The sequence below is a fragment of the Bos indicus genome, chromosome 18 (assembly GCF_029378745.1).
Source record: "Bos indicus isolate NIAB-ARS_2022 breed Sahiwal x Tharparkar chromosome 18, NIAB-ARS_B.indTharparkar_mat_pri_1.0, whole genome shotgun sequence".
Taxonomy (NCBI): Eukaryota; Metazoa; Chordata; class Mammalia; order Artiodactyla; family Bovidae; genus Bos; species Bos indicus.
The window spans coordinates 19079468-19099160 of NC_091777.1; the positions used below are offsets into that span (position 1 = coordinate 19079468).

Consider the following 19693-nt stretch of genomic DNA (forward strand, 5'->3'; position numbering starts at 1 on the left):
TTTTTAACATTTGAGATACACAAAAACTGTCAGTCATCTAAAAAAATTCCTTACTTTCAGTTTTACTTGAGAATTTGATAAATCCTGATTTTGATCTGGCTTAGAAGGTAATGAAAAAGCAAAATTATATACTCACAGTTACTTAAGTGATATTATCCCCTGATCAGTTAAATAAAACATATACGAAAATACAATAATCTTTAGATGCCCTAAAGCTAATTCCTGACAAGCTCATTTAAAAACAAATGGGAAGACTTCCCTGGGTGGCCCAGTGGCTAAGACTCTACAATTGGGAACCCAGGCTCCAAATGCAGGGGGCCTGGGTTCCATCCCTGGTCAGGGAACTAGATCCTACATGCCACAGGTAAGGATCCCATGTGCCACAACAAAGATGGAAATTTCCGTGTTCCACAGGAAGACCCAGCACAGCCAAATAAAGACAGAAAAAAAAAAAAAAAAAAAGACAAGTGAATTTTAAAAAACACGTGGGAATACACCAGCTCTTCACTGGAGAGCTTGGTCTTGTGGTCTTTGCACTCAGTCGCTCAGTCACGTGTGATTCTTTGCAACCTCGCGGACTGTAGAAGCACCTAGACTGAGAATGGATTCATGAAGAGCTGGGTAAAGAAAGTAAGCAACTACCAACAGGAAGAAAATGTTGCCCGTCTGGAGAAAAAAGAACTGCAGAATTAAATGGGTTTATTTGGGAAATTACAATTTTTTTAAAGTGAGAAATTTTTAAGAACTCTACGAACATAAGACTGTTGTACTACGTGGGACTCGTGCTACAACTAACCTGGAAACAACATTCAACAATATTCAACAATATTCATATTAATGGTATTGATCTTAACAAAAGATACAAAATGCCGATCTAGACACAGGAGTCATGGGAGGAGCCCTGAATGGGGCAGAGTCTTTACAGCAGAGTCTCTGGCTCCAGGGGCAACCGCTGATCTGTGGCAGGTAGTTGGGTAATACGAAAGGAATAGGGACTACATCAGGAAATTGAGTCACATTTCTTTTTCTTTTTTTAACATTAAAAAAAAATTTCTTTTGGCGTGCTGGGTCTTCATTGCTGCATGCACACTTTCTCTAGTTATGGCGAGTGGGGGCTACTCTTCACGGCAGCGTGAGTTTCTCTTTGCCGTGGCTTCTCTTGTTGAGGAGCCCGGGCTCCATGGTGCCTGGTCTTTGGTGGTTGTGGCACACAGGCTTAGTTGTGGCAAGGCATGTGGAATCTTCCCGGACCAGGGATTGAACCCATGTCCCCTGCTTTGGCAGGTGAATTCTTAACCACTGGATCACCAGGGAAGTCAAATCACATTTCTTTTTTAAATTGTTCATGATTAAAAAAATATATGCGAAGACTACCTGCTCATTCTAGAAAACCTCCAAAATAAGATAGTTCAAAAGTAAGATAATTAGATAATCTCCTTTAGTCCCCCCACAGTCAAACACAAGTTACGCTTTGGTATATATGTGAAAGAAAAGTGTTGGTCACTCAGTCGTGTCCTACTCTTTGCAACCCCATGGACTGCAGCCCATTAGGCTCCTTCTGTCCATGGAATTCTCCAGGCAGGAATACTGGAGTGGGTTGCCATTCACTTCTCCAGGGGATCTTCCTGAACCAGAGATTGAACCCAGGTCTCCTGCATAGCAGGCAGATTCTTTACCATCTCAGCCATCAGGGAAGCCCTTGGTATATATACTTTCAGAGATATTCCCTCTGTGTGTGCTTTTCTATAAATGGGATTTTACTATATATGCTGTTCTGTAACCTGCCATTTTACTTCATATCTGGTGAACACCTTTCTTGCCTTATGAATAAACACTGTCAAAGGATGATTTCCACAAGTTTAAATTTTTGTGTTTATCATATAAACATATAGTGATCATGCGTCAGTTCCTTAATGAAGGAACCAGGAAGATGGAAACATTGGTTTAAAGGAGGAACAGAAATTTAGTCACTGAGGAAAAATACGCTTAAAGAAGACTTCTAGGAAACCATAAATCTTCTAGAAAGAAGCAAACATAGGCAGAACTCCTTTTTTTCTTTGTTCTTTTTTATTTATTTTAAAATTAATTTTTATTGGAGTATAGTTGCTTTACAATTTTGTGTTCATAGGCAGAACACTTTGACATAAATTGTAGCAATATTTTTTTGGATCTGTCTCCTAAAGCGAAGGAAATAAAAGCAAAAATATACAAATGGGACCTAATTAAACCTAAAAGCTTTTGCACAGTGAAGTAAATCCTCAAGAATATGAAAAGACAACCTAGTGAATGAGAGAACATATTTGCAAATGATATTACTAAGGGGTTAATACCCAAACTAAATAAACAATTCAACATCAATAAACAGACAACCCAATTAAAAAATGAGCAGATGAACTGAACAAACATTTTTCCAAGAAGACATACAGATGGCCAATAGACACATGAAAAGATGCTCAACATCATTAATCATCAGAGAAATGCAAATTAAAACCACAGTGAAATATCACCTCACAACTGTCAGAATACCATCAAAGCTACCATCAAAAAGAACACAAATAAATGTTGGTGAGGATATAGAGGAAAGGAAACACTTGCACACTGTTGGTGGGAATGTAAACTGGTGTAGCCACTGTGAAAAACAGTATGGAGATCTCTCAAAAAACTAAAAAGAGACCCAGAAATTCCACTCCTGGGTGTGTATACATAGATACACACACACATACATATGTGTGTATGTGTATGTATATGTGTACGCACTCATGTATGTATGTGTGTATATATGTATGTGTATATATGTATATATACATAGAGTGCACTAATTTAAAAAGATCCATGCACCCCAATCTTCATAGCAGCATTATTTATAACTGCCAAAATGTATTTGTGTTGCTGTTGTTCAGTTGCTAAGTTGTGCCCAACTCTTTGCAGCCCCATGGACTGCAGCACACCATGCTTCCCTGTCCTTCAACAGTGTGAAAGGTGAGAAATAGGAATCTGAGAAAACAGCTCATTCTTATTTGAATTATCTGCAGATAATTGATTACAAGCATATTTATTGTCTCAAAAGCGAGGAGGATTCTACGCAATCCAATTCAAAAATTCCCTCTTGACAAAGATAATTTGTAGGAATATGGACGGTTGACTGGATCACTGACACTGATCATGTCAATTATTGCTTGGCTGGATTTTTTTGTTTTAATGACTGGTTAAGGATAGGGCTCCCCTGATAGCTCAGTTGGTAAAGAATCTGCCTGCAATGCAGGAGACCCTAGTTTGATTCCTGGGTCAGGAAGATCCACTGGATAAGGGATAGGCTACCCACTCCAGTATTCTTGGGCCTCTCTTATGGCTCAGCTGGTAAAGAATCTGCCCGCAATGCAGGAGACCTGGGTTCGATCCCTGGTTTGGGAAGATCCCCAGGGAAGTGAAAGGCTTCCCATTCCAGTATTCTGGCTTTGAGAATTCCACAGACTGTATAGTCTTCGGAGTCACAAAGAGTCAGACATGACTGAGGAACTTTCACTTTCACTTTAAGGATTATTAGACTGGTTAAAGGTTGCACTGCCTCTAAGACTGATGTGGGTTCTGGAAGGGCTACTAAGTTCATTAAATAGTTTTTTGTTGTTGTTCAGTCGCTATGTCATATCTGACTCTTTGCGACGCCATGGATTGCAGCATGCCAGGCTTTGTCCTTCACTGTCTCCCGGAGTTTGCTCAAATTCATGTCCATTGAGTTGGCAGTGCTATCTAACCATCTCATCCTCTGTTGTCTCCTTCTCCTGCCTTCAATCTTTCCCAGCACCATGGTCTTTTCCAACAAGTTACCTCTTTGCATCAGGTGGTCAAAGGATTGGAGCTTCAACATCAGTCCTTCCAATGAATATTCAGAGTTGATTTCCTTTAGCATGGATTGGTTTGATCTCTTTGCAGTTCAAGGGACTCTCAAGAGTCTTCTCCAGCACCACAATTCAAAAGCATCAATTCTTCAGCACTCAGCCTTCCTTATGGTCCAACTCTCATTAAATAGTTCAGTATTCATTTTTTAGCAGAAATGTTAATTTCTTACTGGAGATAGTAATGAAATAGATCCCAAAGTTCTCCCTGGGTTTAAGGTTTTGAACTTTTTTTTTTTTTTTTTTTTGCGCTCATCCCTACAGTGGGAGAAATAGCAAGAATCTGTCTCTCCCTATTCTGTCTAGATTGCTTGCCCTACTCTTTCAGTTCAGTTCAGTCGCTCAGTCGTGTCTGACTCTTTGCAACCCCATGAATTGCAGCAAACCAGGCCTCCCTGTCCATCACTAACTCCCGGAGTTTACTCAAACTCATGTCCATTGAATCGGTGATACCATCCAGCCATCTCATCCTCTGTCGTCCCCTTCTCCTCCTGCCCCCAATCCCTCCCAGCATCAGAGTGGTCTCTATTCATTTAAAAAAATGGCATGCTTATTTTGTGCCAGGTTTTGGCCAGTGTTGAGAAGACAGTGATGTGTTAAAACAGGCAGTCTTATCCTCACAAGGTTTAGTGTGCAGTTGGACAGAGCATGGGCATACTTATAACTTAAATTTACTTGTGTATAGTTGTAATTTTGAACTGTGCTTTGAAGCAAAGGAACAAGATGAATGTCATTTCAAGAGAGATCCATCTCAGACTTCAAAATCAGAGGCGGCACCTATGAAGAAGCGACTCTTGCATTCACCAGGACACGGGTTGGGTCTGGGGCTTGTCCAAAATCCTAAGGCAGGAGAGAGGTTGGCCCTTTGGAGGGTGGCTAAAGGACTGGATCCAAGAGGTGACATGAGATGAAGCTGGAGGCCGGAATGAGACACTGCAGCCAGCCAAGGTTTTGATCCCTGTCCTAAGAGAAAGTGAAGCCACTGAAAGGTTTCAAGCAAAGGAGTACATATGAGAAAGTTGGAAGGATATTTCAGTTTGAAAAAAAAAATCACTCCAGCTGCTCTATAGATGGGCAGAGTGGGGAAAGCAAGGCCAGAAGGCCATGTAACAAGACAAGAGCAGACAATAGCCTGGACTAGAGAGGTATACAGATCAGTAACCAGATAAGAGAGATCTAGGAAGTTAAGGTTACCAACATATGCCTGGGGTTCCTTGTACCTAAACCTGGTCTTTGATAGGCACGAGCTTCTATACAACTTTAGTTACACCTCCATGATTATTTTCCAAAATATGCTTAAGTAATTAATCATTTCCCTTACTAGAAAGTCAACTCTTTGAGGGCAGGGTTGCATGGAGTGGAACTTTTCTTCCATACATTGTTGACCTGCAAGCTATGTATCTATTGGGTGCTCAATATATACACATAATTATAAAGAGTACATATGCTATGCTATGCTAAGTCACTTCAGTCGTGTCCGACTCTGTGCGACCTCACAGACAGCAGCCCACCAGGCTCCCCCGTCCCTGGGATTCTCCAGGCAAGAACACTGGAGTGGGTTGCCATTTCCTTCTCCAATGCATGAAAATGAAAAGTGAAAGTGAAGTTGCTCAGTCATGTCCGACTCTTAGCGACCTCATTGACTGCAGCCTACCAGGCTCCTCCATCCATGGGATTTTTCAGGCAAGAGTACTGGAGTGGGCTGCCATTGCCTTCTCCAAAAGAGTACGTAAGATTCTCCTATACTTTCCTCCTTTCTTATTACTTACCATAATTGTAATTAAATAGTTATTCATATAATTATATATTATTTAACACACCTCTCACTAAACTGTAAACTCCATAAGGACAAGGGTAGGGTCCATATCTGTCTTGGTTATTGCTTTATCTCAATGCTCCACACTGCACCTGGTACTCAGTAAATATTTGTGAAAGAATCCTTCTGTTAAGTAAAAGTTTCAACCAAACATTTATATCATGCTTATTTTGTGCCAGTCTCTGTCTTAGTGTCTTACAAACATTAGAACAGTTTTTCTCATTACAACTTCATTGGGTATATATTATTGGTACCCCTATTTCACTGATGAGGAAACTGAGGCAGGAAGATTAAGCAACTTCTTAGGGAGTCCATCTTATGGACCAATACATGGACCTTGTCTAGGACAGGACCTAGGCTAGGCACCGAATAAAATCATGGTTAATATTTTGGGGCACTAATGGTAAAGAAACCGCCTGCCAATGCAGGAGATGCCAGACACGTGCGCTTGATCCCTGGGTCGGGGAAGAGCCTCTGGAGAAGGAAATGGCAACACGCTCCAGTATTCTTGCCTGGAAAATTCCATGTCCATGGGGTCGCAAAGAGTCGGATAGGACTGAGCACAAAGGATAGGAGAGGATAATATTTTTTGAGTACCAACTATAATACACATATCAGGTTTGGAGTTAGGGGCTTTACATGGTATTTTTTTAAGCCTCACACTAAGGTTAGGCAAGTTAGGTATCCTTAATCGCCCTCGATTATTATGGAAATACGTAAAGGTTTGGCAGATTCAGTTTCTTGATAGACGTCACTAGCTCAGTGGAGGAGGAGACAGTGGCATCGTTCAAACGCAACCTTTCCTCTTCCGAGCAGGTCCCCAGGACCTGCCTCTCCGCAAGGCCTGGCCCCGCCCGCCGTCCCCTCTACGCCTGCGCGCTCCCCGCGCCTGACCCCCGCCCCCGCCGCCGACTCGCCAAGCGCAAGCGCAGTGCTTCTCCATGTGGGCGCGAGCCGTCATCCGGCCCAGCTGAGCAGTGGCACGTAAACCTCTAGGTTGCAAGACCCTCCTGCCCGCCTGCACCGTCTTGCTGTAGCCCTCCTCTCTCGGTCTTCCCATCCCCACACTCCACCACAGCGCACTTCGCAATGGGCAAGAGCCGGACGAAGCGCTTCAAGCGACCTCAGTTCTCGCCTACGGGCGACTGTCAGGCCGAGGCGGCGGCGGCGAACGGGACGGAGCCAGAGGAGGACGACGGGCCAGCGGCGGAGCTGCTGGAAAAAGTGAGGCGAGGGCTCGCCGGGGCCGCGCAGGGAGGGGCGGGGGAGCAGGGGCGCCGAGGCCCCAGCCGTGCCGCGCGCCCCTGCGCGTGCGCTCTGCTGTCCCCCTGACCACTTACTCTGTCCCGCAGCTTCAGCACCCGAGCGCCGAGGTTCGCGAGTGCGCCTGCGCGGGGCTGGCCCGGCTGGTGCAGCAGCGGCCGGTGCTCCCGAGCCTGGCTCGCCGGGACGCCGTGCGCCGCCTCGGGCCGCTGCTGCTCGATCCCAGTCTGGCGGTGAGGGAAACAGCGACCGGCGCACTGAGGTGAGCGGGGAAGGGGGATACGGGCTGGTGCCCTCGGATCCGGGCATTGGCGTCCAGGCAGCGCCTCCTGTGCGCCTGGCACCGTCGCTCATGGATTTCATCCTCAGTGCTCTTGTCTGAGGCACAGCTCGGGAGGGCCAAGAACTGGCTATGCTCTCCTGTTTGCAGAGGAGGGATCTGAACTCAGGCTTCGGATTCCGGAGGACCTCATGAGCCCCGGACTACCCGTATTCCATCTGTCCGCCTGACTGCTTCAACTGCAGTAGCCATCTGCCAAGCGTCCTCTGCTCAAGGCTTATTAGGGCACGTTGTACCCTCCCCAAGGAGACCTCATAGAGTCCTGAGGTTCGGTGAACTCTTCCATTGTATGTGCCAGATTTTCTAGATGCGAGGGATTTTGAGAAAGCAGGACACTGAACAAGACAGCCAAGATCTGTGCCTTCACAGAACCATGTTGATGCAGACAGGGAACTAGTAACCAGATGGAACGTAATATTAGGTTTTAAGAGGTGGTATGGAGAAACCAAGGAGGTGATAGCCGGAGGTGGGGAGTTACTTTAAATTGGATAATCTCTAGATAACATTTGTGAGCTAAGAGCTGAGGTAGCCTAGAGCCAGAGGTGGACACACAAGGGGAAAAGCATTCCTGACAGGGAGTGGCAACAGCAGAGGGCTCGGCACGGTTAAGGAAAGGGAAGGTTATGTGGCTGAGCAGAGTAGAGGGTGCACATTATAGGGATTGCAACTGGAGATAAGGACTCAGTGGTGCAGAGCTTAAGGACCTATTCTAAGCTAGAGTGACTGGTCTAATTTGCCTTTTCAAAGGGCTGGTAGCTGCACTGAGAATGGACTGTAGAGGGGGCCAGAGTAAAGTTAATATTTGTAGTTCTCATCAGATCAGATTAGATCAGTTGCTGAGTCGTGTCCGACTCTTTGCGACCCCATGAATCGCAGCACGCCAGGCCTCCCTGTCCATCACAAACTCCCGGAGTTCACTCAGACTCATGTCCATCGAGTCAGTTATGCCATCCAGCCATCTCATCCTCTGTCATCCCCTTCTCCTCCTGCCCCCAGTCCCTCCCAGCATCAGGGTCTTTTCCAATGAGTCAACTCTTCGCATGAGGTGGCCAAAGTACTGGAGTTTCAGCTTTAGCATCATTCCTTCCAAAAAAATCCCAGGGCTGATCTCCTTTAGAATGGACTGGTTGTATCTCCTTGCAGTCCAAGGGACTCTCAAGAGTCTTCTCCAACACCACAGTTCAAAAGCATCAATTCTTTGGCCCTCAACCTTCTTTAACTCTCACATCCATACATGACCACAGGAAAAACCATAGCCTTGACTAGACGGACCTTTGTTGGCAAAGTAATGTCTCTGCTTTTGAATATGCTATCGAGGTTGGTCATAACTTTCCTTCCAAGGAGTAAGCGTCTTTTAATTTCATGGCTGCAGTCACCATCTGCAGTGATTTTGGAGCCCAGAGAAATAAAGTCTGACACTGTTTCCACATCTATTTCCCATGAAGTGATGGGACCGGATGCCATGATCTTCGTTTTCTGAATGTTGAGTTTAAAGCCAACTTTTTCACTCTCCACTTTCACTTTCATCAAGAGACTTTTTAGTTCCTCTTCACTTTCTGCCATAAGGGTGGTGTCATCTGCATTATCTGAGGTTATTGATATTTCTACTGGCAATCTTGATTCCAGCTTGTGTTTCTTCTAGTCCAGCATTTCTCATGATGTACTCTGCATGTAAGTTAAATAAGCAGGGTGACAATATACAGCCTTGACGGACTCCTTTTCCTATTTGGAACCAGTCTGTTGTTCCATGTCCAGTTCTAACTGTTGCTTCCTGACCTGCATACAGATTTCTCAAGAGGCAGATCAGGTGGTCTGGTATTCCCATCTGTTTCACAATTTTCCACAGTTTATTGTGATGCACACAGTCAAAGGCTTTGGCATAGTCAAGAAAGCAGAAATAGATGTTTTTCTGGAACTCTCTTGCTTTTTCCATGATCCAGCAGATGTTGGCAATTTGATCTCTGGTTCCTCTGCCTTTTCTAAAACCAGCTTGAACATCAGGAAGTTCACAGTTCACATATTGCTGAAGCCTGGCTTGGAGAATTTTGAGCATTACTTTACTAGCGTGTGAGATGAGTGCAATTGTGTAGTACTTTGAGCATTCTTTGGCATTGCCTTTCTTTGGGATTGGAATGAAAACTGACCTTTTCCAGTCCTGTGGCCACTGCTGAGTTTTCCAAATTTGCTTGTATATTGAATGCAGCACTTTCACAGCATCATCTTTCAGGATTTGGAATAGCTCAACTGGAATTCTATCACCTCCACAAGCTTTGTTCGTAGTGATGCTTTCTAAGGCCCATTTGACTTCACATTCCAGGATGTCTGGCTCTAGGTCAGTGATCACACCATCGTGATTATCTGGGTTGTGAAGATCTTTTTTGTACAGTTCTTCTGTGTATTCTTGCCATGTCTTCTTAATATCTTCTGCTTCTGTTAGGTCCATACCATTTCTGTCCTTTATTGAGCCCATCTTTGCATGAAATGTTCCCTTGGTATCTCTGGTTTTCTTGAAGAGATCTCTAGTCTTTCTCATTTTGTTGTTTCCTTCTATTTCTTTGCATTGATCGCTGAAGAAGGCTTTCTTATCTCTTCTTGCTATTCTTTGGAACTCTGCATTCAGATGTTTACATCTTTCCTTTTCTCCTTTGCTTTTCGCTTCTCTTCTTTTCACAGCTATTTGTAAGGTCTCCCCAGACAGCCATTTTGCTTTTTTGCATTTCTTTTCCATGGGGATGGTCTTGATCCCTGTCTCCTGTACAATGTCACGAACCTCATTCCCCAGCTCATCAGGCACTCTATGTATCAGATCTAGGCCCTTAAATCTATTTCTCACTTCCACTGTATAATCATAAGGGATTTGATTTAGGTCATACCTGAATGGTCTAGTGGTTTTCCCTATTTTCTTCAATTTAAGTCTGAATTTGGCAATAAGGAGTTCATGATCTGAGCCACAGTCAGCTCCTGGTCTTGTTTTTGTTGACTGTATAGAGCTTCTCCATCTTTGGCTGCAAAGAATATAATCAGTCTGATTTCGGTGTTGACCATCTGGTGATGTCCATGTATAGAGTCTTCTCTTGTGTTGTTGGAAGAGGGTGTTTGCTATGACCAGTGCATTTTCTTGACAAAACTCTATTAGTCTTTGCCCTGCTTCATTCCGTATTCCAAGGCCAAATTTGCCTGTCACTCCAGGTGTTTCTTGAGTTCCTACTTTTGCATTCCAGTCCCCTATAATGAAAAGGACATCTTTTTTGGGTGTTAGTTCTAAAAGGTCTTGTAAGTCTTCATAGAACTGTTCAACTTCAGCTTCTTCAGCGTTACTGGTTGGGGCATAGACTTGGATTACTGTGATATTGAATTTTTTGCCTTGGAAACAAACAGAGATCATTCTGTCATTGTTGAGATTGCATCCAAGTACTGCATTTCGGACTCTTTTGTTGACCATGATGGCTACTCCATTTCTTCTGAGGGATTCCTGCCCACAGTAGTAGATATAATGGTCATCTGAGTTAAATTCAGTAGTTCTCATAGCTCTGTATTTATTCTGTTTCATTCATTAATGTAGTAGGTTTATATTGAGGGCCTGCAGTGCTAGGCAGTGGGCTAGTGGGAGTGAACAAGACAAATAATTTCAGTCCTTAATGGATCTTAACAGTATTGAGGGAGGCGAGCATTATGCAAATAATCATGTAAGTGTGTAATTACAACCAATGATATTTACAAAAGGTGCTGTGGGAAGGGGTTCGGGGAAGAAAACTAAGGGCTTGATGTTTGAGGTAAGATCTGGGGGATGAGGGGGAATTAACCAGTTGATGGAGAAAACAACACACGCACTGGGAGCTCCTGGAAGATGGTGAGACATCTTCTCATTTCTCTTCGTAGCCTGAATGCCTAGCTCAGTGCTGTGCACTCACAGGGTAAGCCATGTCTTCACAATTAAATGTAGTCAGGATTGTTTCAGGGAAGGTCATTCTCAGTAGCCTCACTGAAAGTCTTGACTCCAGGAAAAGGTCCCTTCATACAAGATCAGGCAGGAGAATTCCCTAGCAGTCCAGGGGTTAAGACTCTGAGCTCTCACTGCTGAGGGAGCAGGTTCAATCCCTGGTCAGGGAGCTAAGTTTCCATAAGCAACATGGCATGGCCAAAAAAATAAAAAAAGATCAGGCAGTAATTGATTTACATTAAATAGAAGTCTCCCCTCTCCCTGAGTACTGCCTCAGTCCTGAGAATTACACTGTTACAAGACAGAGTCATCTGTTTACTTCATGTAGAGCAAGGATCAGAGCAGGTGGAGTTCTGTGGATTGGTTCTGCAGTGTCTTACAGAAATTGTAAAGCTATTTCAAACGGGAAATGTTAAGTATGGGTAGACAGAAATAAACTTGAGTGCTTAGTATGTTTTATGACATGTGATCTGAAACTGGTGTGTTTTAAACTTCTTGTGTAGAAATCTCAGCGCTTGTGGCGGTTTCGAAGTTTGTGATGACATGGTGACCAAGGATATCATGACTCCGCTGGTTGCACTGCTGAAAGAGGTATGCTGCTTTCCCAAGTCTCTGTTAGTGCACGCACTCGAACAGTGTGGGGTTTTGTCTTGTTTCTAAGTACTTTGGTGTCATTTTGTCTTCCCTCAAAACATTCTGTAGGAATTGTGTTTCTTTTCCTGCAATCACTGATCTCTCATGGTTGACACTAGTCTCTAGTTTGTCCCCGCTACCTTTATTTATCTGCTTGTTGGAAAACCCTTCCTAAGAGTATAGACTGCCTCCTTTAGACTTCAGACTTCATAGGATGAAAATGATTTGTGTTTACTGGATGCTTAATTATGTGTCTTATTTTACTGAATCCTCAAAGCAGTCCTATTTGGCAGGTATTCTTTGTTATTCCTGTTTTACAGATGAGGAAGCTCAAGCATGGACGTTAAGAATTTGCTGAGAAGACTAGATTAAGTTTTCAAATTTTCTAATGTACCACCTTTATTGCAAGATGCAGTTCAGGGATTAAGGAATTCTCCCCCTATCATGCCTCTGGTCCACTGTTCTGTATTGATGGGTAATTTTCACTTGAGGCCGTAGGAAGAATATCCAGGTTTGATAAGAGACATCATCATCAAAGGGAAAATACATCTTGTCCCTTTAGAACAGTAATTCTCGTAGGGGTGATGTACCCTGCAGGGGACCTTTGGCAATGTCTGGAGCCATTTTTGATTTTCTCAGCTTTGGACGAGGGGTTGCTCCTGGTAGTGCATGGAGGCCAAGGATGCCGCTAAGCATCCTGCACTGGGAGTGACAGCAAAGTGTCCCACATGCACCACAGCAAAGCATCATCCCGTTCAAAATGTCAGCAGTGCCAAGTTTGAGAAGCCTGATTGAGAGGGTATCGTGGATTGTACGAGGGGGCAGAACTGCAGAGGGGTTCAGAGCACCCACTTAATAGACATGAAATGCTTAGAATAGTGCCTCGCACTTACAAGATGCCGTATAGATGTTGGCTCTTATTATGGATTATTTTTCTTTGCCTTATATATTATCTTGACCAAGTTAGATAAAATATTTTGTATTGATTTTACATTTTCACTTAAGATGTGAAATGCTTTATATCCAGCTTGTACAGTGACTTGTGAGAACTTGATGGGCTGGTGTTAACTGTCATTTTTGATGTTTAGTTTTTGTGATGCTTCACTGCCTTTTGCATTTCTGCTTGTTTATTTTTTTGAACAAAGGTGCTAATCATGGTATTTGTTTACAGTGTAGTACTGGACTGGATTCAAATGAGATGTCTCCTCAGAAAAAAAAAGATCAGAACAAAAATTCTATTGAAAACATAGCCAACGAGGCCATAAACGTGCTGTGGAATATATGGTAAGATGCTTTCCAGATGCAGCTTCCTGCTTCAACACTACTCAGGCTTCTACTCTCTTTGTTAAACTGCAGAGGAATCTCTGTTCTCCTTGATAGGCCTGTAAATCTGTTAATGCTTGGTAGCAGATCTCGTTAAGTGACCTAAGATCAACTGTCCTTCCCAAGCTCTTGTCCTGGTAGCAGCACTGTATCTTTTTTTATGTTTTTGCCTTTCCGTGTGGCATGCAGAATCCTAGTTCCCTAACCAGGCATTGAACCTGTGCCAGTGCTTCTCGGAGTCTTAACCACTGGACTGCCAGGGAAGTCCCACTACATCTTTCCTTGCTTTACAATTCTTCTATCCAGTTATTGCTACCGACAGAAATAAGAGAAATTGTGGTCATTAGTGGTTCCTGCACCCCTTCCTCCCCCACTGCCTGTGTGCCTTAAGCAGCAGTTGTCTTAAAGCTGGCCAGGCTCCAGTGCAATAGATACTTTGATCTGGAATGAGACAGGGACCACAGACCTTGGTGAGTGCCATTTGACAGGGAAGTAGATGTCCGAGAAGAGCTCCTTTGGCCCCAGTGGAAAGAAGACCACGCGCCATTCCATCATTGTAGCAGTGGAAGGGGGCTTGGAGATGGAGGCATGCTTTTAGGAATGGAGATGGCTAGAAACACAACCTGGATTTTTTTTTTCTGCCCCATTTTATTGGACCACATTTCTAGCTGGAGTCTGTCATAGTTCCTTATTTTCCATCAACAGCCATGGTTATTTCTGACCTCTTAGAGGTATCTCTCAGAATACAAGGTTAAGTTGGATCCTGGAAAGCTGCCTACACTGCTTGACTACCTACAAGCAGTCAAACTTGCCTATGGTTTCTTTCTTTCTTTTTTTGACTGCACCACTCAGCTTGTGGGGTCTTAATTCCCCAACCAGGGGTCAAACCTGGGCCCCCAGCAGTGGAAGCGCAAAGTCCTAAGCACTGGACCACCGGGGAAGTCCCTGTGATTTCATTTTGAACTAGTGGATGCATTCCACCAGGGAAATAGGAGAGGTCAGATTTGAGGAAATGGCATTCAAGCAAGCTAGTGTGTGCTGTTTTTCTAATAACTTTAACTTATATAAATTGTTGAATTTGCAGGGTTTTTTTTTAATTTTTGAATTTGGAAATTAAAAAAAAATTTTTTTTTTAAAGTGCCTGAAAAATGGTCCAGTAATCTTTCTTTCCTGAGTGCCCGTGAGCCCTATCTATATCATTTCTGGTTATTATAGCTCTTAACACTTTAGTTGCATAGTTTATGTTTAAATTATGTTTACACATGTATATGTTTTATTATCTTAACATATATATGCTTTATTTTCCTGACTATACCTGAGCTTGATGTGGGCTTCTTGAGGGGAGGTTCATAGCAGTGTTGCAGTAACTAGATGGATGGATGGATAGATGGATATGCAGACAGAAAACAGTTTATCTTTAGACAGCAGGATTGGATTTAATCATTTAGTCAGCTCTGTCAGTGGTTAATCTGTCATGTGTGTATGTGGTATGTCTAGAGGAATATGCTTCTCTGGAACCATGAATAAAATTGTTATCAGTAACTGTTTACCCTATATTTAGCATATATGTCAATTAATAGCATTGATTACATTCATTCTGATTCTTGTATTAGAAGATACTATAATTTCAAAAATATTTTTTGTACAGTTTCTCTGTCGAAGATTGTAGAATGTTATTATTATAACAGTCTAGATGGAATAATTAAAACTTAGTTTTACTTTCTTTAAATGTGTGCTTTTTATATGATAAAAATAGAGGCCTTTAATCCTTACTTTAATTTATTATTACTGTGATATAGTGGAAAGACAGGTAGACTGGATCCAGGGACTCACCACTAACAAAATGTTTGATCATTAGACAGATCACTTTACCTTTGGGGGTCTGGGTTTCCTTGTTCACAAAAAGAGGAATTGAAGCAAATGATTTCTAAGATCTTTTCCATCTTTAACTTCCTGTAAGGAAGCTGGCATGTAGATAAAGAGATTGGCTAATATATTGTACTGTAATGGGAATAAAAATTCAGATAGCCAGCTGTATTCATGCACAGTGACTATGAATGGGCATTAATTTCTTCATCTGTAAAAATGGTGGGGGGTTGACTACAATTCTGGTTCTTTTATAAAGCCTAATTATTTTTTCATGAATTTCTGTGGTTGATTTCTTAATGTTAAAATGTGAATAGTAAAACTTTTTTTTCCCCCCTTCAATTTAGTGAATGCAGTAGTAGAGCAGTATCTATATTCAACAAAGAAGGGTGTTTGGAGATTGTATTAAAGTATTTAAGTAGGTTTTCCACCAATGTTGACCTGGCTATTTCAGTAGGTAAGTGAAGAAAAGTTTGTGTGCCCTTATTCAAGGTTTTTTATTCAGACATAACTTATTTATTCTACGGGAGTGATTTTTTTTTTCTCATTGTATGTAAATGAATCGCTGAGTTCTATTCTGAATCTTGATTAATTCTTTAATTATTCATGCAGTTTTCCTGCTTTTGTCTCTAAGAGGGAGGAAAGGGATTATGTGAGCATATGTGGTGTCTAACGTCTGAGCATTCTTAGAAGTTTTTATTAACTCTTGAAAGTTTTCATCTCCCATTTACGGAGAAGCAGTAACCCACAACTGCCAGGCCTTTGAGCCAAAGTTAATTGGAATGTAGACGATAACCTCTGCTTTTTTTGAGAGAGGAAGATAGTGATTGGAATTTCACGTAGGCCTGCTTCCCTTCCAGACAGGGAAAACAGAGTCTGGCAGCGTTAGCAGCCTTGGCTCCCTCGCTTTCTGCCCATGGGGTTACAAGCCACTGGGGGCCCTCACTCAGCAGGGGGAGGAGGCAGAAACCAGGGGGTGGGTTCTATCTCAATAGAACGCGGGGCGGGGAGGGGCGAGTGGAGAAATAATGGATAAGAAGCATTTTTTATTCAACCCTTCATAACTATAGGCATCTGTCCTTTTATTTAACTACACTTTTCTCCTGGCAAGGACAAGTTTATTCCCCTTACTGAAGTGTGTTCCCCTTACCGATGTTTCTCTTGGCTCTAGTGGAAATAGAACAGAGAAGGAAAAAATAATAGTGGAATAAATACTATTGGGAAATATTTTTAAATCAGTTTCTCAAAATGGAATCTTTGGCAGAGGGGAGACTTGTGAGTAAATGTGGATTTTAAAAACACTTGAACTAGAAAATTGGCAGATGACTTTTAGTCTCAGAGGACAGTCTTTATGACAATAAGAGAATTTCAGGAAAGTTCATAGCTTTGAAAAGAAAAACTTCGCTTCTGTTTTTTGGGCCTTAAGTTTTGTAGATTTGGTTATTTCGTTTTTTTCCTAAAGAACTTTTAAAAAGAACTTTTAAAAGGGATCAGAATAAAGTAACTTTACAGTGTATAGCAGTATTTTCTTCGGCACTTAGCTAGGTTCATAACTTTTTTAAGGCAAATGTCAGATTGCTTCTGTTTTGAAAATCAAGCAAAGTTTATATATAGTAAAGTGAAATTCTGAAATTCTATACTATGTATTAATACAGCTTTCTTTGAGCTCATGCTGTCTTAGCAATCACAACTTACCTTGGCTTATTGTTAAAGTGAATTTAAGTAGTCTTAATGAAAAAAAAATTACACTTGGATATATGTATATGTTCATATATGCATACATATGGATTTGTATATAAATGTATTTTGGAATGCAGACTAGAGCACAATAATAACATGTATTTTGACTACTAATTTGGATGGAAATGATCTGCTTTGGAATTTTTAGACCTGGAAAGAAATGCATTTTATGGAATGCAGTATCTCAAAGAAAATAAATTTGGGCCTCCTCATTTGTGTGTCAGAGGTCTCTTCTGTCAAGCTTTTCGTGCAGTCCCAGTTGTTTTCTACTTTCAGTTAATTATTTCTAATTTACAAGTTATAATCCATGATCTTGTTTCAATTGCGAGAGAAGAGTTAAGTGCGGAATGAATCATACGTCTATTAATACTTTACCCATCTCTTAATTTACTCATATTTTTACATAAAATACCTTTTTTCTTAAATGTGCTGTATCATAAATTAACTTTTAAGATCATGCTGAATTTTTTAAATGTCCCCAAACCTAGGGCTTGTCATAGACAACACTTGTCCATGCACTGGTGTTCAGCCTACAGGCTGTTTGCTACAGGTCTGCGATGAGTACAGAAATTGAAGCCAAATCTTTATAAGTGTTTATAGTAATTCCACATTGTCACGGCAATTGAGAGCCTTTTAATTTATAAAGGTATAGTTCTGTAAAGGATTATAAGTTAAGAAAAAAGAAAAGTCTTTCATAGCTCTGATAATTTGGGAAGCCTCATTTGCACGAACTATGTTTGAGGAAAAGGGTGAATCTCCTACAAAATGTGTTCAGAGAAGTTCTAAGGATGCAAACTTTTTTTGCTGAGTCATTTTGGTTTAAATTATCCTAGCGGAATTCACTTGTTTCTGAATATTTGATTTTTGTCTCTCTAGCATATTGTTTGCAGACGGTGACCGAAGATAACCCAGAGCTACTGAAATCTTTCAGTACCCCAGCCTTGCACGTGCTGGAATCAGCAATGCTTTCTCCTGTCAGTTCCATGGAGTATCTTCTATTGAAGACGTTGGTGGCAGGTAAAAGTTAACCACTTGCGATAGTGTGCATTTTAGTGACTTGTAGCAGGCAGAAATGAAGAGGCCAAAATTCAGTCAGTTCCCCATTTCACCACATCGGGAATTTCTGTGCTTATGTCTGTTCTGAAATTTTTAGTATTTAAATGGAAACCTTTAATTCAAGCGATTCTGCATAGTTTCAAAGCCTTATAAGATTAGATGTGTTTTCAATTTAACAAACTCCTGTTGTCTGATAAAGAAATAGTGCTCTCAGGACCCCCTCTTATTTATGAAGCAGTGAGTTCAGAAGTTGACAGCAGGCATCTCAGACGTGACCACTCACTTTCCTATAAGATCTTTACCCCCAGTGCTTCTCCCCAGAATTTCTAAATACAGAAGTAATCTGATGGCATGTGAGTAGTAGGTAACTTACTGTGTATTTTCCTCCTGCCCTTTGTTTGGTCTTCAAAGGTAATTTATCTTGAGAGATGTTTTGTTTTTTTCCTAAACTGATAAAATACACACAAAATAAAATTTACCATCTTTACCATTTTTAAAGCTTTTCTTTTTTTGGCTACACTGCTCTGCTTGCAGGGTCTTTAGTTTCCCAGCCAGGGATTGAACCTGGCCTCCATAGTGAAAGCGCCGAACCCTGGCCGCTAGACCAGCAGAGAGCTCCGCCCGCTTCTTAACCGTTTTTTTTTTTAATTGGAGGATAATCGCTTTATGATATTTCTTAAGCATCTTTAAGTGTACAGTTGTGTTAAGTATATCCACACTGTTGTGTAACCATCCTGCAAAACTGAGACACTGTGCACATTAAACAGCTCCCCGTGTATGTTCGTCCGTCCGTGGGTAGACACTTGGGTTGCTTCACTCTTTGGTTATTGAATGATGCTGCTAATATGGATCTGCAAATGATCTGTCTGACTCCTTTCAGTTCTTTTTTAACATAGCAGAATATACCGCAGAACTATTCTTATTTTGTCACATTTTAAAAAATTAGTGTACTTCGCAGTAGCTGTTGTTCTGGTTTCACAAGTGCAACACCAAGAACCTGCTCCCTGGTTTGTCCATGAGATCTTGGAATTTTAATGCATTCCTTTCCCCTCTTGGACTGTAAGAAACTGCTCAGGAGAGCATCTCAGGTTAAGATGAAAGAAAGCCGAGGCAACTTAATTCGTCATTGTAAAAGAAACTCGATCGGTGTTTTTTCGGTTTGTTGGCTCTCTATCAGGGCAAGGCATTGTATGCCAGGAACGGGAGACGATTATGAAGGACCGCTGCAGTAAAGGGAGCTGCCTCTGGGCAGAGCTTTTTGACATTTAATAAGAACTCAACAAAGGCAGTAGGACTGAGATTTCTTGAAATTATGCCTGAGCTTATAGAACCAATATGGTAGACACTGTATTTAATAAAAGATTTCACAGCCGATTTCTTTGTTCTCATGCTCATTTTTTTCCACAGGCACAGTTTGGAATCTAAAGGACATTATTCCATCCAAGAGTCAGGCAGAAATCATAAATGCCATACTAAAGATCTTATCTGAAGTTCTGGAAATGGATGCTGGCGAAACGGTTATTCAAATGAAGGAGGCTGAAACTCAAAGGATAAAAACCGCTGCAGAGACTGAGGACACACTACAGAGTGCTAATGGTGATGACCTGATGGAAGATGAGGAAATGGAAGAAATTCCGCACAGAAGGAAAGTCAGAAGGAAAACGTTCATTTCAGATTTACTTCCAGTAAGTCAGATTGGTGCTTTCAAGCATAGATCAATACAGCTATTTTCTTTCAATAGATATCCTAAGCTTCGTAGGAAAATGTTGTAGCAATTAATTATGAAGTGAATTTCCGTAAAAACAGCCATGTTTTCCCATTAA

General features: G+C 41.8%; 1 protein-coding gene across 1 annotated transcript in view; it reads left to right on the forward strand.

Annotated features, from left to right (window-relative positions):
- Nucleotides 1-6627: 6627 nt before the first annotated feature.
- HEATR3 (HEAT repeat containing 3) overlaps nt 6628-19693 on the forward strand; it is a 39471-nt gene continuing 26405 nt past the window's right edge. Inside the window, exons 1-7 of the mRNA XM_070770530.1 lie at nt 6628-6933; nt 7062-7234; nt 11756-11843; nt 13057-13169; nt 15422-15531; nt 17691-17831; nt 19278-19555. Coding sequence (XP_070626631.1) covers nt 6799-6933; nt 7062-7234; nt 11756-11843; nt 13057-13169; nt 15422-15531; nt 17691-17831; nt 19278-19555 — 1038 coding nt within the window. The 5' untranslated portion in view covers nt 6628-6798. The remainder of the gene's footprint in view (nt 6934-7061; nt 7235-11755; nt 11844-13056; nt 13170-15421; nt 15532-17690; nt 17832-19277; nt 19556-19693) is intronic.